Here is a 24,174-nt window from a genome sequence, read left to right as displayed (position 1 = left end):
TAATCTGCGATTCCAGGTCCCATAAAGTAATCCTTCTGCATTAATAGCACTAATACTTTAAGCGAAGAAAAGAAATTTCAAAATTTTGAAGCGTTTAAAGTGATGTTACCCTTTAAGTCAGTTTTTAAGATATCCTCAAGTTGATGGTCGAAGAATGAATTCACTTTTTCTAAAGGGAACGCAACGACAGTCACCGACGATGCCTCCAATTGTTTCGCAACAACCGTGTTTCCTGATTACGCTCCGAGCCACTTTCTTCCGAGACGAGGCGTTGGATATTGTATAATGGTGCGAACAGAAATTACCACGAATAGTTTCGGTAGATTCGTTTCCCGTTTCGAACAATGCGGCGAGAAAACGAGGCGATGTCAATGACACGCGGCACTCCTCCTCAGCCGCGTCGTTCGTTGCACTCGACGATGCATCGAACACTGCTTTTTCTAATTGAGCTTCCCTTGACCCTTCGTCTTCTACTGGTGTCAGCGATTCGACTCCTCGCATCATTTTTCCGTGTAACCTTTTCTCGTCGTTATCTCTCGAGCGAACGACGCGAAATCTCTTAATTTCACCTTGATATCCCGTAATGACCCAACCGATGTCCGTCAGTTTCGCGAGACGATGGAGCCAACCGCGAGAGAGGTAGGACGTCTGAACAGGTAGACCGATCTCGCGAACGTATTTAAAATAAAAGCCATGTGTCAGCCGTAAAACCGCACACAGGACGTCGAGTGACACGCATCGCGGTGGATTAAGTCGCGTTCATTTCACGCTGCCAAGAATCGTCTCTCTTCCTCCCTGGATTTTTGTCCCTCCCCTGGTGTCTGCGGAATCGTTGTGCAGCACGTTGCACCCGACCATTGCAGTGGCACTCGTTGCATCGTCCCGATCGGACCTTAAATCGCGCGCGAACTCGCGTGTCACCCGCTTCCGACCGACAACTCGCGGGGATGGAGTCGTCCAAGTCGTGGGAGGCCAGGACCCTCAAGAGACTTTGCTATCGTAAACTGAAACGCAAGATCTCCCGCTGGTACGTAGCCTTATCATCTGTTTAAAAAAAGAAATAACAGAGACAAAGATCATCGAAAGTGATTTTCAAAAGAATCGCGGTGTATCGTCCATCGCGTTCTCTATTCAGGAAATTGTCGATGCTGATAATTGCTTCATCGTACGAGCCACGATCCGACTCATCAGTCCAATTAGCCACGCGATCAATAACGTCTACAGAATACCAGATAACGTCTGCCTGAGATACGCCTCCTATAATTAACCCCATGATTGATTCCCATTTCAAATGATGGACACCAATCCGGATGGATGTTGCCTCTCGCAGACCATGACTAATTTAATCAACGAACAGACTCCGATGATCGCTTAAAGTATCAGCTCGTTGAATAGAATACAGGAGGTAATGCCTTTATGACTTATAAATGTAATTTTTATTTTACGCGCCAAGTGCTTGAAATTAAGCCTCGAGTAACAGCCACTCGCTGTTAACCCAAATCCTCTTTTACGAAACTTGTACGAGCCGTCTTAAAGCAACCCACTCAACGCTCGAATGCTCGTTCCTTCGCGAGATCTCGAGCGTGTTATTCGCATTAACGCGTTCCTGCTTCCTTTTCGCGGTGTCTTCGAGGTTGAAAAAGAGCCCGAGGATATCGGTTGAATGGCTGCAAGAGGTGTGATACTCGAATAAAGGGCTCGACTCTGTCGCTTGAATTACGTAATCCTTACGTGCATTGATTGCATCCTGTTAATTATCCTTGAATAAACAGCCTCTCCCTTTTCCTTCCATCGTCCTTTCATTTGTACCGTAATGGCCAAGCTATTTAACACTTTTATAAAGTCGCGATTCACCGAGTTGATCCGAGGCACAGTTAAACGTTTCTTATGTAAAATTCGTAAAACCTTTTCTTGGAAAATGAAACGCAGACACGGTGTTGAAATAACAAGCCTTTTGCTGAATTTCGTTGAAATTCCATTGCCTCGCGTTTCACACTTGCCCGAGCAAACATAGGAGAGACACTGCGGAATTAGATGATCCCGCGTTATCTGATCGGCGTCATACTTCCTCGCGTTCCTCGCGAACCTTCGGGGAAATAGCGAAAAGTTTTACGGTAGAACGTGAGGAAAGTTTCACGAGCAACTTTCAGGCGTTTCCCTTCTCAGTTTTCTTCGGCCAACTCCCTTTTTTCTATCTCTAGAAAGCATACGCTGTTCTCGAAAAAAAGAAAAGAAATTTCTCGACTTCAGTTTTATGTCTTCATTATCTCTTTTCAATAGATATCGAAAGGTCATTCTCATAAAATGTACATTTTATGCTTTCAAAGTTTCGTGACGAGGTGAAACTCCCGAAATGACGAGTTAACTGATAATCATAAAGTAAAGGGTTGGACGAGTTGGAGCACACTTTGGACCACGCCTTTTCGTTCTCGCATCGCAACAAAAGACGACGTCCTGCAGAGAAAGAGAGAAAGAGAAAGAATCCCTTTTAACGATTTTCTCCGAATGTCCGTGTCGGCTCCACAGAGCCAGTGAATCTTTAATTCACTTTTATCGACCAGTGCTCTCGTCTCCGTGTGTTCGTCTTCCACGTAATTCACCGGCATTCGTCGTATGACGATATTTTTTAATCGTCCTTCCACCGATACCGCTCCTCCATCCTCGATGTCAACGAAAATTAACAGGGACACCGTCGAACGGTTTATGACCTCGGCAATTTTAATTAACTCGTTTTAATGTCGTACCAGTGGCGTCCTCCACCGTTCCTCGCGACGTTTCTTTAATCTCGCCACCGAGAATATCGAGCTATCTTCGATCTATGAATTATTCACGGAATAAATTATTCATGACACCGGGGATCGTTGTTACCCTGCTTTTCCGTTCGATACGCGATCGCGTGGAAAAACACGCGACTTTGGTCGGCTCTTGGTGAACAACTTTTGAATGACAAACACGTTCTCGACACCATGGATACCACGGGAGAAAACATAGCTAGTAGGGCACGTTTTAATGAGCATTATTAAATCGCCAATTATTTTAAGGGCACGACTAACCAGATATTCTTTTGAAATTTCAGTCAGGACCTGTTGACGGTATGCAGAGAACTGAATCTGGAGAATTCGGTGGAGGAGTTGATGAGAGAATTAGGGGCGGACGAGCACGGTCGCATTTCCTATCAAGAGTTCCTCAGACGCCGTTTGGCTCTACGACCGGAAATCGAGGCTCTCAGGTCAGGCAAACATCGGACTAGTCCTCATCACACGCACACGCCTGAATATTTGCCTACCAGCAGTGACAATAGTCTAGGTAAAACTCGCGCGTACAATTATTATTGTTATGCAACAACGTTATCGTCTATGCTTTTTAAGCGCAATTTCCAGCGATTCTTGTCACGATGATGGTACAATGACGTAACGTTTCGTCTGTATTCAGGCACCGTGTCTGGCAGGCATGAAAGTTGGGAATTCGACAGCGGTGCACGCGATCTCTCGCCAGAACCCCACACCCTTCAGAAGCTAGTCGAAGCTGCCGCAGGTGGAACAGGAAACATGCTCGACTTGGCAAACAAGGTAAGTTGGAACGATTAAATCGTTCCTTTATCCTCTTAAAACGCTTATCAGGGAACCGTTGACGATACCGTTCCCATCGAATCCGAAAAGTTTCGCTACTGGAAGCCAGGAAACTGGAGCGGTCGCTTGGTCTTCGCGAACGGCGTTGCCTCTCCACGAAGGCTTCTACGTCGAGTGGGCAAGAAAAAGGCGAAAAAGGGAAAGAAAAGAGATTTGAAAGAGGGTCTGCCGGTATATAGAACCGTGGCGCGGCGTGAAACTGCCAAGTGTAAATTACCCCTCGTACAGCCAGCAACTAACTTCTTTCGTCGGAAAAACGCTGCTGCATTCAGTTTTCTTCCACTCTTGTTCTTCTTTGCTCGTCCAGTTGCTACCTCTTTTGCCACGATTCCACGGACTCGAGGAATCTCTTCGCTGGTTGCGATTAACGCACTGCTTTGGACTTCGGCCGCCGTTCTACAGGCTGCTTTATAACGGACGCGCGCCATGAAAATTACAAATTCTTCGTGGCGATAGATTATTGTTAAATGATCTGCCGTTCCCAAGTTTTCATTTATACCGGCGGTGTCAAAGGGTGCAAGTCACTTATGGGCTGGCCAATCATCGTACGGGTCCGGAAGACCCAACACTTGACTCATTATCGGCGTGTAAGGAATTTTGGTCTAGGGACGTCTATTTTTAACAAACTAACCTGAGTGGGTTAGCAACTACACTCATCAGGCGCTTTGCGCCCTTAGCCAGTGCCCCGTTTGCCACCGGAATTTCCGGTGCCCGGACCACACCATGAGGAGGAGGGGTTGGCACATGACACCGCTGGGACTGGCACTTTGTGGTCCCGTGGCGATAGAAACCGAAGCTCTCATTCGATTACAAAAATTAATCGTATTCCTACGTGGTTGCAAGGAGAGGTAAAGCCAGGGTGCGATTTGCCTCGCGAAAGTGCACCATCGAACGAACAGCTTGAATTACCTTTCTTACTGGCTGTTATCTTCTTTCCCCGTGAATTTGCATGATTACGCGTACGAGAAGGCAGCTCCTTCGAGCCGGATAATCGTGCTTCTCGTTTCATCGTGGCCGAAAGATGGCGAGGGGAACGCGAATTTCCTACTACTTGTCGCGCGTTTGTCGGAGATGATCTTGCGGACGTTAACCCTCTGCCGAGCGAACTGAATTTCCATGGAAATGGAGCATGGCATACGGTCAGAGGTGTCGAGAGAAGCCGGGTAAACTCAACGATATCGTTAATTCTCGCTGCTTATCTACCGAAGATCGCTAGAACGCTCAACAGAGCTTGTTGCATTGAACACGTCGAGGGTATTTAAGAGATATTCGACGCTTGAAACACTCGTCGAAACATTAATTGAGTTACGAATGAACATAATTACGTTTAACCGAAGCTGCGCTTCTTTTCCATGAATAGAAAGCAGCTCATCGAGCAAATATACCGGGCGTTGCCAGACAGACTTTGCCCGCAAGCGAGCTGGAAACTTGTGGTAAACTACGAAACGCACTTTACAGTCGGGGCGTTAACAAACGACTTGGAAGGTTCACAGTTTCCAACGAGCTTTACCTCCCATCTAAATCTCAGGCTCCTCTTTTCCTTGGTGCCGGTGCGGTGCGCTAGGAACCTTCCCGTTTACCAGCAAACCGCATCGTTCCTATCGATCACGAACTCTGGCAAAAACCTCATCCAACCTACCTTCTATTACTCGCTTCCGGTTCGTTCTTCGGCGTATACTTCGATTGACCTACATCCGCGCTGCATTTCAACAAGTTTTCCGAGCTTCATCCTCGAGTCACGACGTTCGAAACTCAACTTCTAACGAATTATCGGAGATCAACGAGTGAATTTTTTTCGCGACGGTTAAGAAACACGGGTGGTTGAAATAGAGCTGGATAAATTCTTTCTGGAGCATGCGGCAACGGTTGCCGTTGCGGTTACGTGAACTATGCGACCGGCGTGATTGCAGATAAACCGTACATGGCTTATTACAGATACGACGGATTGAATTAAGCAGCACGATTATGGTATGCTTTGTAGCCGTTATCGTTGACCCACGTTACAGGCTACACGGCTGCGATTTGACCAGGAACAATAGCTTATCAAACGTGTAATCTTATATCGTACCGGTATCGTCCCCGGCCAAGCTGATAACTTTCCTGAAACGTTATTCAGGTCATCGATCGATGAAACTCTTCCCAAGAAAATGTTTCGGTGTGGCCTGGCCAAACCACGACATCGTCCTTGCCTCTTATTGCGAAACATTGTTTTATTGGATGCCTGTTTAGGGTATCAGGACTCGCTATCAGAACTTCTTTGCTCCTCCTACCGGTCATCTTTGTTCTGCTTTTGAACTTACATATGGTACGTGGGGTTATTTGAATAGCAAAAAGTTTGTGGGTAAGATAGATAAAGAGAAATATGTGTTCAAGCTGTGGACAAGAGCAGCTAACATTGATCGATCTTGTAAATTTAACCCTTTGCAATTGTATTTATATTTAAGAAGGCTATCAACTGGGGAATTCTTTTTCATATTCGATCTAAATGAAAACATTTTTATGGGAACATATTACAATTTAACTTGCCGTTTCAGTATAATAATAAAAAATAAAATGGCGATTATATGGCGACATACGAGATTCATGATGCGTCCTATTAGATATGACTATTTCTTCTGTAACTAACAGAGTGTGGTCCGAGTTACCATCAACCTCTGCGATTCAAGTTTCCCTAAACCATAGCCAATCGATTCTCTTCGTCACGACGTGCTAACCTTTCTTGCTTCAGAACGGAATAAATTGCGAATGTTATAACGTGCAAATCAATTTGCAACGTTTGCACAGCCTAAACGTATTATCGATCTGGTCAGACGGTTCCACAACAGAGAGTTCCCCCGTCTGCGACGTAACCCATCGTCCAGCCCACCGATTGCCAATAAAAATCTGTCTCATTTCATCGAACGGATATCCAATATCGTGGTACGAGCTTTCTCCTGTTCGTAGGTGGAGAGACTTTTACATGGAGGAATGTTTTTCTAGGCCAAAAAGATCGTTACTTTCCATCGCGACGGTTAGCAACGTGTACCTTCTTGCCCGGATATTTACTTCCGTCCTTTGCCTCGAGAATTTCATCCTGGTTCGGTCGTGCACCAGCCTCCAGACGAATTCTTCGACCCAGACGAACCGCGTCGCAATAAACCCTAAGGGCGTCTTTACACGCAGACAATATATCGACGCGAAACATCGTACGTACGTGCTTGCAATTAACGGGCAATCTTATTTCTTTATTAACGCGTCGGCTCTTTATTCAACCTTTATCGTCCCTGTTATTCGCTTTTATAAGCTACGCGCCAATGAATTCCCGAGGAATTTGTCAAGGACAACCGCGTACCATGAATTTTCTACTTTGCGTTATTATTAAAATATTTACCTCCTTTCGAGCGAGAGAATTTTGAGTGTACCACTCTGCTGAGCTTTCAGCATCAAGAGTTATGCCCAAGAGTCTTTTGTTCTTTCTTTCTCCACATCTGAAAAGTCTGCCTCGTGTTAATTGAGAAATTAGCGAAGTTAATTAAGAAGCCACACGGGCTGTCTTCTTAATTACACCAACACCGTCGTACCCTCTGCGACGTTCCCTTTCTTTTCCCTTAATTTTAACGATTTCCCCTCTCTTTGAATTCTCGCAATTCCAACTTTCATCCAAACTTTTGCCCCCGATTTGCATATCTTCCCTGAAATCTGCGTTCGCTTATCCTCCGCTTTCGTTCGGCTCTCGATCGAATCGAGACTCTTTGCTTTTTTGCGTAGAATCGACTTTTAAGAATGTCGTTTCGCCGTTACGCTGGTTGCTCAGCGAACGCGGTAGGTGGACAAATATTACGAGTCGACAAACAGGTGTGGCAGGCCATTAAAGGAGAGTCCTCGCGAGCTAGAGATAACGCATGAGCGATTGAGCAATTTTTTTTTTTTTTTTTCTGAAAATCTTGAGAATCTTAGCCAAGATGGTGACACACTAACACAGTTCGCAATCCCTTATTTGCATTCGAAGTTTCCAATAGCCGCGTCGGATTGTCAACACTTTCAGCGTAAGTCGGAGGCTACCTCAGAGAGCGCCGCCTTTTCTCTAGCTTCACCTCAGTCGCATCGCGTTCCTGCGTAATTATGTCAGGTACAAGTTCCACGTCGTTGGACTTTAAACGGCGATCGCTCGTCTGCCGTTAATGGAATCGCATGTGCAATCTCGATCCCTATTTCTGTAATCGAACAGAGTCATTAGTCGCCGGTGATTTTCACACTTCCTGGCAATAAATAACCGGTGAAACGAACACCTTCGTGACTTTGCTGTTATAAAGCATTAAGGTTGTTGCTTATCGAACGACCGACCTGGAAGTCCGATATGATTTAATGACATCGAAGTATGCTTCGAATTGATACGTCATCGGATCGTGTCAGACCTGCATTTGAAAATCAGAAGTTCGGTATGGATTTATTCTTTGAAACTAGCATAACTCGATCGATTATCTTGGATGAATCGTTCAAAGAAGAAGATCGAAAGGAATCTTCGTTTGAAAAGAAGAGGAGAAAAAAGAAAAACAGACTGCTGTCACTATTGCGGACAAGAAGGAAAGGCGGTGGTGGAGATCGAACTGGCCGATATCCGGTTTTTTCGCGGGTAACGCGAGCATATTACTTTTATCAGCCGCAATGGTCGAGCTGCGTCGCTCTGTATAACGCGACAATTGGAGCAAGGGAGACGGAGGAATCAGAGCTTTCGGTGCAACGAGCCATAAGATCGGCGCCTCTCGGCGCCATTCGGACGCCCTCGGCTGCCGCTTCGGCAAATGCGAAAGGGGTGTGGGAGAATCGGTGGTTCAGTTCGTCACCGAACGTCTCAGACACAACATCTCTCCTGGTATTGTGCCGAGGATCCAGCGGTCGTGTCCCTTGATCGCGCGTGTCTTCGATCCTTCGGGGCCGTGTCGGTCGGTCTCGCATGGTCCGTCGAACTTTACGTTCTCGCGTGTGAACACCCTTGTGCCGAAGTGTCTTCTTTCATTCCGATTTTCGTTTGCAACGTCAGAGGAGAACTTTGAGTGTAGCGATCGGTAGGATCAAGGGTAATTACGTTGTGAGATCGTGGGCCCTTGTGCCCAACAATTGGGACCTTGAAATTAGGGATGACAGTGGGTTAGAGATAATATAATAGATAGTTGTGGATATTGAAGATCTAGATCTGTGGTACCCCTAGTATTCCTGGTTCTTATTTTTATTTTACTCTTAAGGGGGTTTGACACTTGGTACCCGATTGACTACCCTATGGTAGAAGGAACGAAGACTGACAGATATTTAATATCGAATGTCAGTAGAACGACCCAGTGCGGGATCAGCCCCCATAGGCAATAGGTAACACTGTGAAATTAGGGATGACAGTGGCTAATTATAAACATTAAAGACGTGGATTCTAGGTCTGGTGCTCTTCGCCCCTATGCCCCGTAGATCCTGGAACCTGGAGGGTCATTTGAATTAGGGTACCCCGGACAGACCATCCGGCATTCAAAGATGACAGTGACGAAAATTAAAGAGGATTATGGTATAAGAGGGTACAAAAGACGGGGACAGACATTCGAGGACGACTGTGATATAGGGACCCCCATGCCCACAGTTGGGCCCGTACAATGGGTTACGGACGTGAACGATCTAGATTCCATTCCCTGCTTTGCATCCCAACCTTTGCTCCCTATCTACCTATCTTTATACGTAACAAAGCGTTAATAATCATTGTTACACAATGATTCGAGTCAATCGGATCTTCGTAATAAGCTAAGTCAGAAACGAGGCAGGGTTTAATTTGAACGCGTGAAATCCCCGGGGCAATGTTGGTCATCTCTGTTCTAAGCGAGCATAACGCGTAGGTGTTCAAAGACGGTTAATCGCGTTACTGATCGCAACGATCGATGGATCGGGTAACAGTGTCGCGTGGCACTATTTTGCCCTGTGGATCGGTAAGATTGGCGCAGGCTAAGTCTCGCTTATGTAGGGCGCAGAGAACCCGACCTGGTGAGGACAATCGATGCAAAAGCAATTACGCCGGCAACGCGAATCGCACTGCAGTATAGTCTGCGTTATCTTGCCTGCACCGCGTATATCCCGTCTCGGAATATATGTATACCCTCCCTTTAGCCCTATATTTCAGCGAAATTCCTCCTTCGATAGGAAAGGATCCTTGCTGATTGCCCTTTATCGATACACAGCCTTTCATTTCGCTCGTCCTTCGCTTCTTTTCCTTTTTTTTTCCTCCACGCTAACGCAATTTATTGGTATCATTGATCCTCCCGGGAACTTAACTCCTGTCGCAATTTAATATCGCCGGTTCGAACAAGCGATCGGTACTAGATATCCTCGGTTTGTTGCATCGCGTTAAGCTGTTGTTGGTTCACGGCTTGTAAGCGTGAAAAATGGCGCAGGTAATAGAGCGACACGCGTTCTGCTACCTCTACATCCGTCGTGTTAATTATAAGTGAAATAACTGCGCGGAACGTGGGAATTGAAAATAATAGCATCATCGTTCAGTTATGTTTTTTTCATGATAATTCTACGTCGCAGAGATTCGTCACGTGGCAAGTTCATCGATTTAATTAGACGCGACCATTAACGGTGCATCGGCTACTATAAAACCGGGTCATTATTCACCGATCGTTGGTTCACCTTAACGGGTGACAATTTACATTAGCTAATGGGCGGATTTACGAGGCTGCCGTGACGCACGCTGCTCAAACCAGCAAAATCGGAATCAATTGCGTAAATTTCGAGGACGTGTCGTGGATGGTATCGATCGGTCGAGGAATGCCGTTTCGCTATAGTAAATCATTCGCTAACGAGATCCAATCAGAACGAATAAAAAAAACTTCCACGATCGACGAAATCGTCTCGCGATTGAAAAGCAACGGCGTTTCAATGATTTCATTGAATTTCGAAATAAGTTAATCGTTCACTTTCGTTCGCTGATTAAAACCATTAATCAATTTTAATTGAAATTTAATTAAAACTCAGCTTGACGCGTGCCTCTTATAAACGACCGACAATTTGTCGGTCGTACCGAGTACTTGGTCGAACGATGCGAGGCATGCAGGATGCAACTTCCGTTTTAAAAATCACCGGCTCGAAACCTGTGCATCCTAAACGCGTGTCGCATACCGTTCTCCCGTCTGTGCAGTTTGTCTTGCACGATGGTGTTCAAACTTTGTTGGCTACGCGCCAAAAAAAGCTCGCCTGTCATGGAGAGGGCGGGGATAACTTTGGAAAACAATACGATTCATTTAATTTCCATTAGAACCCCGTCTCGCGTTTTGTCGGCGTCGTGGCGCCGCGCCGGTCAGCCCTACGTCTGGCTAGAGCATTGCCTCTACTACTACTACTAGAAACTTGTTGGCCCAAAAGCCTGCAGAACCGTGTCTTTCACCAGCTGGCATATCTGTTAACCCTGATTTGTCTGTCCTCGATTCGTTTTACTGGGTAAACTGAACGATTATCGTTTATGTCATCGTTACCATTTCGAAAGGAAAATGTAAACGTTTGGACACAGGGATCACTGAGATGGTGACAGATTAAGTTTAATTCTAATTTTCCCACGGAGGATTAACGGGAATTATTACTGTACAATTACGATGAGTAGTATTAAACGTTTATCTATTCATTGATTTTCCGCTATATGCAATTTTCTTATCAATTAAGAAAACGATTACCACAAGGCATCCTGTTTAGATTGTCGTCTTCTTTCTCCTAGCTGAACCGCTTCATTAATTTCCAAGCTTCAGGAAACTGGTATCACTCGATTTTCTATGGTAAACCGACCGATAGAAAATACAGCTGCTGATTACTAAACGATCGCTTTCTTCTCGTTTCAGCCTTTCATTGAACTTGCCAGCGAATAAAACTGGAAAATTAGCTGAATTACTGTCATTGCTTTAAGATTAGCTAAAGAATGTTTGAAAACATCCACAGTTACATCCTTGAAGTATCCCATTAGAGTTGAAAAGCACTTAGACCGTAAATTGAAATAAAACTCCGCTTTTTAAGCGTTTATCACGCGTTCGTGTACGTCGTGACCTAATTTAATGACATTTGCGTACGGTTTAAACGAGCGATGCTCGCGTTTATCTAATCGTTTCAGCGACAAAGCGTGGCCGAGATGCATAAATCAGCAGCCAGGTTATCGACACTTTCCGCGGATCATTTTCATACGAGATTCTCAATTTTTGTCGTCGAAAACTGGGCTCACTTTGCCCTGAAACGCGAGTTTCGGATCGAATTCAATTATTCGAAAAATTCCATTCGTTTTCTGAAACAATTCTCTGAGCTATTATCAGCGTTTCTTGCGACGCGCTCTATCATTACCTCGCTCGCGCACCTTCCTCGACGTTCCCTTTCACACCTGTTTAGCAACGTTCAAATATTCTCTTCTTTGTTTGCCCGGTTTACATATTCATTCATGGTATTAGCGTAATCACCAGCCCGCCCCATTCATCGGTCTCTCGCCAAGCGTGCGTGTGTATACATCCCCGACGTTTTCGTTTCTTTTCTTCGGCACGTACACCTCGTTCGCGCTTTTGTTTCTCTCGAAGGTGGAAGGAGAAGAAGCGGAGGAAGAAAAATCGCCGGGTGCATTCCAGGGCAACGATTTCAGGGATCGGTAACGAGTTTAACGAACTGGCTTCCTCGGCGAGCAGTATCCCTTCCGCGTTCTTGCTGTTCCTAGCGATTCTCCGCCACGAATACACCCCTTTCCCGCCTTCCAGCTCGAAGAAAAACGCGCTCCTTGCCCGGAGAATTGAGCGATCCGCTGAAACGACACCTTTTTACGCGGGCTGATGAGCGAGCTTTGTGCCGCGGGACGTTTCTTCGAGCAATTCATCGAGCTCCGTAATGATGCTTTCGAGATGTTCATTGCGAGATAAGAGAAGTTCCTAACCGTCAAATGATCGACGGTTTGCGTCGTAGATTCGAGATACATATTTTTTTCTTTCATTTTCTACCCACTCTATCCCGCCGCATCCTCTGCGCGGATATTTCGGTTACCATTCTTTGCATACACGAGGATTACAATTGTCCACGCCACTCTGTGGAAGCAAACATAGGGTGGTCGGTTCAAAGAGGATCCTTTTTGACCGATCGGAGCTCGTGTAAACAGAGCTTTACGGTGTTATCGTAAGAATATCATCGCCAGCTGCCAGGTTTCGTTCTCCGATCGCTTTGGAAAGGGTCAATAAACAGATGGTATTCGAGTGTCTACGCGACGTTTAGACTGGCTTTGAATTGTTCGTGGATCATCGGTGCAACAACCGGCGTTCGGTGAATCGAACGTCACCCAGGGTCCACCCGCGTGCACGTGTTAATTACTCGTATAATATCCACCCACGTGCTTCCCTTGTTCGAAACCCGGTTCGAACCCTGACCTACGTTCCCTTTCTCGTGAATCACACGCATTGCCAATTATACGCGGCTCCGTGCCGTTGGAACTGCTGCTAAATCCGAACGTAACACAGCGGGGAAGTTGTGAATAAATATCCGCTGTCCTTTGTTACCAATTTGGAAATTACCAAACATTAGCCTTTAGTTTCAACCCTAAAGTCGCGCTTAATCCATTAGTTTGATCAAGAGTCGAGCGATCGCCAGATTTAGGGTCGCATTTACCGGCGATGCGTTAAGATTATTTATCGTTTGTTTTCGTAATTTGCTTCGTGCTGGCATGCGTGAATAAAGAGACACCCTTCCTGCCAGCTGCAGAGACACTTTCCCTCTCCCTTTATAGAAGCTCGACTTAATTAATATCCGTGATAAGAATCTGATCGCGACTTAACGGAAGGAAGGCGTGAGTCAACGCGACAAATTTCCAATGTCCATGGCTCGACGAAATAGAAAGAGGAAAAGGGTTGGCGAAGCCGGGAAGGGTGAACTTTTCGCGTCAGCATAATGCAAATGTCCCTTCAGATATGCCGCGGCGATAGACGATAAGCTAATCCATTCAAGGTGGCGCGACAGCTGCTAAAACTCTTGCTGGCCCTAAAACACTCTGCCCTTTACTTCGATTTTTTACTTCGTTAAAACGCTCTCCAGCCGTGTTTGGACAGCGTTAATGGATCGTCGAGATATTCGTGTTCGACGGTAGCCAATGTATGAGTGAAAAGTGATCCAAGATACGTAAAGTCGTTCGGGTTAACGATCACTGGTTGTAATTGAGTTTACGCGAATCCCGCAGTTAGCATAATAAACTGGTCGATTCGGAAAGCTGTTTAATTGCTACCACACTGGTGTCTATCGATTCTCGACGAGATCGCGGGCCGCGGAGTGTTTGTAAAATAAATTAATTGCTCGACCAGCAATTACGAACTCGAGAAAGAGCGTAGGGATTTCTGTCGCGGACCTAACGAGGCCCTTATTGCCGCCAGCAATTAGTTTTTATATAGGACCAATGGGATCAAAGCTGCCGCGTTGTAGGCCTCAGTGTACCTTGGGAACGATTATACTATGGTTATACAGTGGATGATCAAATTATTAGAGGCACTCGCATAAATTTGTCGATTTTACATAAAAATGATTAATTCTTAAATGAAATCCGAGTTAAACTTTTTTATGATATATCGATGCTTGTAAAGTTATGATACACAGTTGAAAGAAGTGAAAATTCTTGATTGGCCTGGAAATTCTCTGGACCTCAACCCCATCGAAAATTTGTGGAAATATTTATTATTAATAATGAATGTCAGTTGATAAAAGTATGAGTCAAAAGTAAATATAATCTTTTAAATGTATTTGTTTATTTTTATAAGTATTTTTTTATATATTAATAATGGAGGATTATTGATTAAAAACTTTAAAATTGTGGCTCTATTTCTACACAAATAGCAAAAGCCCATTTTTCTTCGAACACTTGCCACCAGAGGGACATTAGCCAATACATGCACCATCTTTCTCGCAAGTCGTTGTTTAAATATCCACTCGCCTTAGAAAAAAATGTCCCAAAGCGTAATTTATATTTTACCAAAGTATGCTATGATACAGAAGATAGTAAAACGTAATAAAAAGAAAGGAAGTTCAGTTCGTGAAATCGACGTCTGTATCGTTGAAAAGCTAACGAAGCCGTAGAGAGGGCATCGAAGACTAACCGTTGACCGGGCCACTAATGACAAGTTAACGAGCAGTCGGAACGACGTGCACGCGCTCGTTAAACGCGTTGAAAATGTTAAAACTCCAGCTGGCAAATCTGACGCCATTAAGCGTTCAACAGCCGAGCTTTTTTCCGCGGGGTTTTCGACGTCCAAATCACTGCGTCGAGCGTACCGAGTTACCATCCACGTGCCAAAGCGGAAAAACTTTCAACCTAACGCGCGGTTATCGTAATTACTCACGAGATTATTTGCGTTTCAAGCTAGAAATTTAATTACCATCGTTTACGAAATTTCGCGTAAAGAATTAACAGACGTCAGCCGTTGTGAGACATTGTAACTACTATTACTACTACGTTATAGCTATTTTACTATCTAAAAAGATCTAAAAAAACGCGCGAAAACAATGTGTTAATATTCGACACGCTTCTCATCCCCGTAATCTTCTATCTTGAAACGAGTATCATTGATCGTACGACAAGCCTATAAAATTAATCGATTCTTGTAGCAATTAGTCCTTCACGAGAAAGAATTCCACTACCGATCGCTACAATGTGGCAATACCTCTTCGGCAACGAAGCGTGACGAAGAACCAGTTACGGAACCGATCTCGAAATAAAAACTATTCGGTACGCGCACCTGTAAACGAAGCTGCAAAGCAAACCTCGGGACGATAATCAACAAGCTGTGTCGGTAAAAAAAATAAGAAAGATCAACGATGAAAGATTCTGTAGAGAGCAAGGATTAAGAAACAATACAAATACAACGTGGCGGGCTTCACCGTGGCCGTGAACAATGGCTCCGCGGAGCCAGGTTATTATGCGGACCGGTTGCACAGACAGAGAATGCAACTGCAACTGCAACAACAACAGCAGCAACATTGTCAGCAGGCGATCAGGTTCACGGTGCAGCCGAGTCACGTGGCTAACTCGGGTAAAGAGATCCTTGAGACACCGCGGAGAGACGATTTGGTTTACGTGCATTGTGCAACCACCGAGGATGAAGAGGAGGAAGAGGAACCGAAAGGATTAACCAGATCCAGGTCGTGGCTCTGTTGCCCTAGTGATCGCAGCGGTGACAGGACTGTCCCTATACAGGTCGAGACTAATCAGAGGGACAAACAGGAGTCAGTAAGTTCAAGTTTGCATTAGAATGTTTGAACGTTGTCAGTTACAGCTTGAATCGCTTATACATTCATTCCACCCTGATCGATCGTTTCGATGAAATTAAAATTCAAGGCTGTAGCAATCAGCCGGAGTAGAGAGACCTCCTCCGAAGCATCAGATAATTTTCACGTTTATTCCAACATCGATTGGCGAGAAAAGCAACGGTAGGATGAGCGAGGCAAAGAGAGGAGGATGTTGATCGTTGATGCGAGAAAGGGTCGGGATTCGATGGGCGCGTCATCGAGCGAGCTAACGAAACGCGGAACAAGCCTTCGCCAGAGGCAGAGAGCATTCCGACACCCGATAATGGAGTTCCGTAATTTTTGCTGCTGTCGTATTCGATTCAAAAGCGTGGATACGCAGGGTGGTTCTGTCTATCAGGAACAGGACGATGTTTCTGTCCTTTCGGTTCGCTTTCTCTCCCTCTGCTTCGCCTCCATATTCATCCCTGAAACGTCTCGTTCATTTTTTATCCCTCTCTGGTCTTCTCTCGTGCCTTCTTCATGCGTCACGTTTAGATTGTCTTCCTCTCGTCTACCACCCTCCGTCACCTCGGTCGCTTCCTCCTTTTCCTCGTTTGCGCCTCTCCCTCTCATCCCGTCGTTTCTCATCCCTCCCGTCTGTGTCTTCTGGTAAGCTCATGCAGAAATCGACTGCTACCCTTTAAACTTTAATCCGGCAGAAATAGAGCGACGGACGAGCTAACCAACCGGACCGATCGATTTCACCGAAGGAATTTCAAATAAACTTTCCGCCCACGCAATTTCCCGTTTGTCCTCGAACAACTCTGCCTGTCTTCGAGAAATGTCTCGTTTAATGTTCTTCATTTTGGTTAACCCCTTGCGGTTCGTCTATCGGCCTAATTTATTGAGCGTTTCAATCTATTTTCGAAAATTCCATTGTTGCACAATGAGAGATGCTCTTTGGACGCGCGATGAAAGAAGAAGAGATGCCATTTTACAGGCAACGTCCTCATCATCGAGGTACAGAATAGAACGCGTGTCTGTGGGTTACCTCTTTTGTCCCAAAGCTGGGCCACAAAAGGACCGTTTGAAACGGTGTGCTCACCCCTCGACAGGTTCATCTTCGTTCAACGATCCCCTGGATCAAAACGAGTAAAGGCTCTGCCCTGCTCGCGTCCCTTTTCACCGCGATACAAAGAAAAGAAAAAAGGGTCACGACAGTCTGGTCAAGGAATTTACCAGCCAGAAAGGGACACCTACTTGACCCCTTTAACGGATTACCGGTCCACTCCATTTTTCCTCGAGGAAAATCTTGTTACCAACTATCGGTCCCTGCCTGATCTCGTTACCAACTTGCTGGACCGAATTCTCATCCATGGAAGAAACAAATTTCAGGATAAAGTTACATCGATGATGAAATTATCGTGGAAAACAAACGTGTGGATTTTCTTTAACCTATTTTCCTTAGAAATCCGTTTCCTACGCGTTTGCTTTTCTTTCTCCTCTTTTGAAAGACGAAATGGAACGTCTCGGACCGCCAATAGGTGACTGGTTCTTCTTCCGGAGGATTCGAGTTTCGAAAGCAAACGAATGGAAGATTAAAAGGCAAACACGTGGAGAGAAAGGCGGTCGGTTTCGAGTGAAACTTTCGAGATTTCCAAGAAAAATACAAAAAGAGACAGAGATCGCGTAGGATGAGCGCATTTAACCATGATTTTATTCAGATTAACGAAACGACACGTCTCGTTTGCATAAATTTCACGTTTCGTGTGAAATGTGATCGAGCAAAGATTTCAGAATCTCTGTCCCTCGATTTTTAAAGGGAACTAAGAAGGAAGGATTTTTAGGTGTCCGCCTCCGATTGTTTTGATTTTTGGATACGTTTTAAAGGACCGAAAAATAAGGAATACGTATTTTTTTTATTTTTGCCCGTTTTCATATTTAGGGGGTGAAACGACCCCCTAGAGTTTCGGCTGTAATAGGCTATCTCTGAAACTATTATCAATAGAAGAAAACTTTCGAAGGAAAAGTTTCATGGTTTTTTATGAACAGATTGTATCTTACAAAAGCTTCAGATTATAAATTTATACCACATATGCATACCTAACATACACGTAAAATATAATTGCACCAATCATGTTACTAGAATCGGAAATTAATTTACATTTATTATATTACTTACCATCTGTATCGCATATTAATACGTAGATATGTACTAATATAATTTTTATTAATATTGTAAGCTTTAAATAACTGTATTAATACCTAGTATACATGGTAAACGCTAGATATCAGAATGGATATTAACCGTACATCCATATCTGGTATGACCGCGACCCGACGTATGTGCTCGATACATATTTAATTTTAAAATATGCAAAAATGTAAAAGGCAAATATAGCATATAATACGTCAATGGATTCAGAAACAAAATGTTCTTTTTTGTTATTATGTAAATTGTGATTACTTTTAAAATAATGTTATAAACAAATTATTTTTTACAAAATTTATGACCATGAAACCATGAAACTTTTCCTTGGAAAGTTTTCTTCTATCTATAATAGTTTCCGAGATAGCCTATTGTAGCCGAAACTTTAGGGGGTCGTTTCACCCCGTAAATATGAAAACGGGCAAAAATAAAGAAAATACGTATACCTTATTTTTCGGTCCTTTAAAACGTATCCAAAAATCAAAACAATCGAAGGCGGACACCTAAAAATCGTTCCTTGTAAGTAACGCGTATGATATATTCTACGGTGCATTCAAGTGCTCCATTTTCTCCACTTTCCAAGTAATTTCGCGTATCAAAGACAAGAACGAGCTCTCCCCGTTCTATCCGGTCGGGATATCAGGTACCTCGACTGTCGAGAAAGTCGATGCCCCTCTCGATCACCCTTGTCGTTGGCTTTACACCACTTCGCCGCAATTTCCGGTATCGCTTTACGAGCTGCGAACACCGTCTCGAACATTTCGCAGACGAGAAATTCGGTCAAAATCGCATGACGCGTAGTTAAAGGAAATGAAAAACAGGCAACGTAGAACATGAGATTATTTTATTAAGAATAGAATAAGGATTACATCACGGGTCCTTTCGGATTTCTGTTATCGTTCGCGCCAGTCGATGCACAAGGATGATGACCAGTGGCGTAGGTGTTGGCCACTTGTTTTTCGAACGACACTCCGACATTCAGCGTTTCCGGCCGCACGTGGGTACCGGCTTCGTGCCGCAAGTGCCAGCGTTGCAACGAGGAGGTGCCATCACGCAGGGTCTACCATCGGGACACGAAGGAGCATCTTTGCAACTTTTACCGGGCAGATGGATGTAATCGTCGTTAGCTTGAGCCATGGTCGTCGAACAAAGCACCGCCAGGATGAACGCGAAAATCAACAGCTGCTTCATCTTTTCACTCTGAAACGATAACACGTGAATTTTCTAGGTGTTAAGTTCCTGAAAAATTATTTTCATGGAAAAAGGTAAAACTATACCTAGTTTACCTGTCCGTCGGGTGTAAACTTTCGATCGTTCACGCGCACGATCCTCTCGATATGGAACTCTCGAATGACGCTTCGTAATTACGTGTCAGGATTCTTATATACCGGTCCCCGTGTTTTTTCCCTTTCTCTCTTTATTCGCGAGTTATCACGTGGCCAGGAATCATTAGCGATCCGTCGCCTCGTAATGTCCGACACGCACGGTTGCCTCCGCGAAGGACACTCCGCAATGATACCGCGTAAACGCGTCTGTATCCTACGCATATTTTTCTCTCGTCGGCGCGAATGCGAGAAAATTAATGAGGACCCGTCGGTAATAAGGAGCACGATCCTCACGGGACTTCCATTTACGGAAATGTCGCGAGCATCCGCTGGAAAACGGCATTCGTTTTGCACAATCGAAAGAAACGTGGACAAAATCGCTTGGCCGAGGTTGTCGGCTGATTTTGAAACTTTTTATCCGCACGGTTGAATAAATCTCTGCTTTCAGCACATTCTTGAGATATGCACGAGAATTCTGAGTCTCGTTAGTCGGGTCATCTTGTTGTTTTACCTTCAACGAGGCTAGATAAACTCGTACATAATCGTCCTTCGTACGAGTTACAATTACGGACTCTCTCTTCCTTTAATCAGAATTCTGCGTACGTAGTTCAATGAAAACCAGAAATTTATTGACGCGACAGTGAAGGTTAATCGGAAATCCTTCCTTCAAACTGTAATCAGACAACGATTCTTATCCTAAGCTGGACGGTTCCAGCCTTGGCCAAGACAGGTTACGTCATGGAACGAATCCAAAGCGTAGAAGATTCTGAATCAGAGTGATACTGACGCTTCCGTCACCTTGCCCGCAGCGATGAATTTCATCTCGAGCAAGTTTCGCGAATTTTGCGCTTCCTACTCGAGCAATATCGTCGGTATATTCTGAAAGCAAGAGATACAGTTTACACCCGGAAGCCTCGGACAATCTTAGACGCGAGAACCGAGGCACAAAGGGCTGAGAAGTATGAAACGATCGTTAAACTTAACGTCAAGTCTCGAGAGATGAAACAGCTCGAACAAAGAACGTGTCCAGGTGGATATTTAACTGCAAATTGTATCTCGATCAACGATCAAATGAAATCTTTTGTTTCAGCTTCACGCTGCCGCGTTGTCTTCGCTGCGATCAGAGGTAGCCGAGCTGAACTCGAGGCTGGTGGCTGCGACTCGCGCGAGGGAAGCCGCCGAAGCGGCTTTGGTCCGAGCCGAGGTGCAAGCTGCAAGAGCGGAACAGAGGGCAGAGCAACAAGCGGCAAGGCACGAGGAGAGACTGACCGAGTTGCATTCCGTGATCGCAGAGCTAGGAAGACAGCTCGAGAGGCATCGGGCTACCGTAATTGCCGAGGAAGATGAGTCTGGTAAGAGAAAACAAACCGATTCCACAAATCTCCTCTTCTCAGAGATCCGCTGCTTCCTTTTCCCGGGTGATTTATGAACCGAGACGATTTGATTTCATTCTTTAACCCTTTGTGCAAGTACTTATCTCTTGCTAGTGTACAGGGTGTTTCAATTAACTTGGAAAATTTAAAATAAAATATGATTTATTTTGCTGTTTAAAGAAATAGAAACGAGCAGAGACGCGGAAGGTTCCATCACGAATCCAGTCGAAGAGAGCGAAGCAGGAGGTGACATTCAGGGCGATGGAGATCGCACCTTGGGCGATGTCGATTCCAGCTGTTGCGAGGATATCGAACCGCGTACTACAGAGGTAACTTTGTTCCGAGATTCTCAAGTGGATTTTTATATCAAGTTCGAAAAGTAACTATGTTGAATTATACTCTGACAGAATGGCAGAGAACAGTTGGACAGTCCAGCGGCACTGCCAACCCCAGAACCAGCGCAACAGGCGAATTCCTGTCAAAGCGTCGCTGTGGCAGCGTTACAGGAAGAGGTGACAGCCCTTCGAACGGAAATCGCTAGCTTACAATCTCAGCTGGCTACTTTTAAGAACCAAAGTAGCAATCACAGGCAACAGACTGACAGTGACTCGCCACGTAGAGAAACTAGGGTGGGTAGGAATTTGTAAATCGTTATTGTTTAGTTCAAAAAAAAAAAAAAGGATTGCTTTCCCTTTTCTAAAAACAGATTTTCGTTATGTAGAAAGAAACCGTTCTTTTCATCTGGATGCACCTGAAATGCATTCCTTGGTGCATTCTCTGTGACTGAACGAATTTTTGCTCGTTCACCCTGACGGTGGTGGCCACCCTTTGATCAGCCGACACTTTCACGAAAAATATTTATCAAAACCCTTCCGACGTAATGTTTCCTGGTGCTCCTTTGATTTTCACAGACAAGAGGCAACACCAGCTCACCGGAACCTTTGAGTGCACCTTGCTCGCCACTCTTGCCACCCCTGCAGACACCGCCGACAAAGAGCGTAACGAGGGAGGAAGCTCCGGTTCTTAAAATGGCCGAGAGGGTGAGACTCAGGAGGACGGACGAGAGGCACATCACAGGACCCGATATTACCAACCTGGGAGTACGTTATCTCCTGTTGTACATGCTTTCAATTCGACAAATCTATACGATTAATAGATTCTAGATTCTAGGTCCTAAATTCTTAGGATCTAAACTCTAGATCTAATGCTACAGCAATTTTTCCAACTCAACTATCCAATTGTACCTCCAACTGAACTCACGTTCATTAGGTGTGCTCCACGATGGTGGCCGAGCACCTGGTGTCGGATCTCCTCGAGCACTCGAATCTTCAAGAACTGAACGGGTCCGAGAAACAATTCGAGGTCGAAACAGAAAGGTTGAACAGTAGGTTGGAACACGCTCGAGCAAATAATGCGGTGCTTGCATTGACCCTGCACGAAAGCAAAGCACAATGCGATAGGTATACAACTCTTTTAGGTCCTAAGATACAAGTATACGAAACATGACTGTTTTTCCTTCCGTTTTAGATTGAGTCTTCTAGTTGGAAAGTACGAGTCGAACGCGACCGCCTTACGCTTAGCGCTTTCCTATAGCGATCGCGCGATTGAAGCTTACGATGTTCTAGTAGCACTGCTAGAAAGTGAAATTGCTTTATCGACAGAGAGAAACAGCATTACGATTGATAATAGAAGGGCAGCTGAACATATTGCTTATCACGTTTTGAACAAGTTGGAGAACGAACGTATGAATACCCTGAATTCTCCATGGGATGACAGTATAGTTTTGTCAGACGAGTGAGTACAGCGTGTGACTTATAAGAAACTAGGAAAATTACGAATACTTTGATCGTTCTTCGTTTTTAGATCTGAAGTAGCTTGGACCGTTGAAGATGAACAGAGACTCAGAAGACACATTAGCAGATTGAAAGGAGAACGGGCTATGGTCAGATCAACTGCGGTAGAATTAGAAAGCGTACACGCTGAACCCTTAAACTCTAAAAACACTATCTCCCTCGCTGAAGCTCGAAAATTAGATTTAGAAACTGCCGTTCTTATGCAGGTTCGTTTGCGTTATTTTAGTTGATGTTTCCAGTTCCAAGGATAAATGTAATTGGCTTAATGTAATCGCATAGGAATTGATGGCTATGCGAGAAGATAAGGCAGAGTTACGGGCACGGGTTTTCTTATTGGAGAAGGAACGAGCTACTATAGAATTAAAATTAAACGCGCGCGACACGCAAATCGCGGCTCAGCATGCTGCCATTGAACATCTTCAGGGTCAACTCAGTGATACCGAAGCCATGCTGGCAATGGCTACAAATAAAGTACGAATAGGATGATGTTTAAAATGCAGAATTATTCTTTATGTAGTAAACGTAAATTGTATGTGTAGGATCGAGGCTTGAGCGATAACGAGAGCGAAGGCATGGAATCTGAATTAATAGAGGCGTTAGGTCGAGAAGCTAGGCTTAAGGAACGTTTACAGGAGCTGGTATCAACGTTGGATAAAGTTAACAAAAACTCTGAATTAAGGCATCAACAGTCCGCTGAACTCGTTAACGATTTGAAAAGAGCCAATGGGTAATTTAATTGTGGATAAAAAAGAATTGATTCAAGATTGATTCCAAAGTTCTTTCATAATTTTATTGCCTGTTTCCAGAGCTCTGGTGCAAACTTTAGAGAAATCTAAGAAAAAATATCAGTCCAGGTTAAAAAAGTTGGAACAGCAAATGCTAGGCATGGTAGAGAGGCATGCTGCACAGGTATGAATAATGTGTATAAATGTGATGTCTGATATAAAGGGTATTAAAAATAATTACTAGAATTATTTAATATACCTTTGTACAACTTAATTTATTATAGTTTTTTACATTCTTGTATATATATTTTACATTTCTAATTATATTTTTTTAATTATTTATACCGTTCAAAGACCTGTAACAGTAAAGTTATCTTTACCTATTAGAACAATGAAAAATTAGGCTGCAATATACTGTCATGTTATTAAAAGTTCACGAGCTTACAAATTTAAGTATTAGCGATTAATTATTCGACATTTTCAGCAAATTTCATTTTCATTTGTTGTAATCTTTCTTCAACTGCTTCTTCTACTCGTCTTCTCTTGTACGTATTGTAAAAGTTAACCTCTCCAACCTTCCAATGAATCATAGTAAACTCCAGCAAGGCACCCATTACAAAGAAAACTGGTAAAAGTCGAAATTCCCCAAGAGCCTTTCCAGGCATACTCATAATCAATTTTCTTATTTTTTTGTTGAACAATATTGAATTCGTCATGATCAAGCCGGTTTTCCTCGGGCAGTTCAACTAGCTACTAGTCGCCATGTTGTTTTATAGCAGTAAGTTGCGTACGCATTCGCGCAGTCGCAAGTTTGAAATTCAAAACAAAG

At 44.3% G+C, this 24,174-nt stretch overlaps 2 protein-coding genes across 4 annotated transcripts in view; one reads left to right on the top strand and one right to left on the bottom strand.

Annotated features, from left to right (window-relative positions):
* The window catches only part of LOC114874434 (colorectal mutant cancer protein), a 31,169-nt gene that overhangs the window by 6,621 nt on the left and 374 nt on the right, over positions 1-24,174 (top strand). Inside the window, exons 1-13 of one of the 3 annotated variants that reach the window (XM_029183686.2) lie at positions 862-1,027; positions 3,077-3,306; positions 3,433-3,569; positions 20,485-20,746; positions 20,948-21,096; positions 21,175-21,396; positions 21,679-21,867; positions 22,037-22,227; positions 22,295-22,561; positions 22,631-22,826; positions 22,900-23,091; positions 23,160-23,347; positions 23,427-23,529. In XM_029183686.2, coding sequence (XP_029039519.1) covers positions 948-1,027; positions 3,077-3,306; positions 3,433-3,569; positions 20,485-20,746; positions 20,948-21,096; positions 21,175-21,396; positions 21,679-21,867; positions 22,037-22,227; positions 22,295-22,561; positions 22,631-22,826; positions 22,900-23,091; positions 23,160-23,347; positions 23,427-23,529 — 2,406 coding nt within the window. In that variant the 5' untranslated portion in view covers positions 862-947. Of the gene's footprint in view, positions 1-861; positions 1,028-3,076; positions 3,307-3,432; positions 3,570-15,363; positions 15,862-20,484; positions 20,747-20,947; positions 21,097-21,174; positions 21,397-21,678; positions 21,868-22,036; positions 22,228-22,294; positions 22,562-22,630; positions 22,827-22,899; positions 23,092-23,159; positions 23,348-23,426; positions 23,530-24,174 lie in introns of those variants that run through there. The other 2 variants (XM_029183685.2, XM_046287203.1) reach the window with 2 other exon arrangements.
* Positions 23,661-24,123, bottom strand: LOC114874439 (small integral membrane protein 4). The gene is made up of 2 exons (XM_029183694.1): positions 23,791-24,123; positions 23,661-23,701 (listed from the first exon to the last, which is right to left on the bottom strand). Exon 1 carries the CDS (start codon positions 24,059-24,061, stop codon positions 23,813-23,815), a length of 249 nt encoding a protein of 82 aa, XP_029039527.1. The 5' UTR covers positions 24,062-24,123; the 3' UTR covers positions 23,661-23,701; positions 23,791-23,812.

The sequence above is a fragment of the Osmia bicornis genome, chromosome 9 (genome assembly GCF_907164935.1).
Source record: "Osmia bicornis bicornis chromosome 9, iOsmBic2.1, whole genome shotgun sequence".
NCBI classification, from domain to species: Eukaryota; Metazoa; Arthropoda; class Insecta; order Hymenoptera; family Megachilidae; genus Osmia; species Osmia bicornis.
Note: the sequence above shows the minus strand (reverse complement) of the source record. Positions and strands in the feature narration are given on the sequence as shown.

Excerpts from the sequence above, each read along its gene's own strand:
- LOC114874439 (XM_029183694.1), bottom strand. The coding sequence starts at position 24,061 with ATGACGAATTCAATATTGTTCAACAAAAAAATAAGAAAATTGATTATG.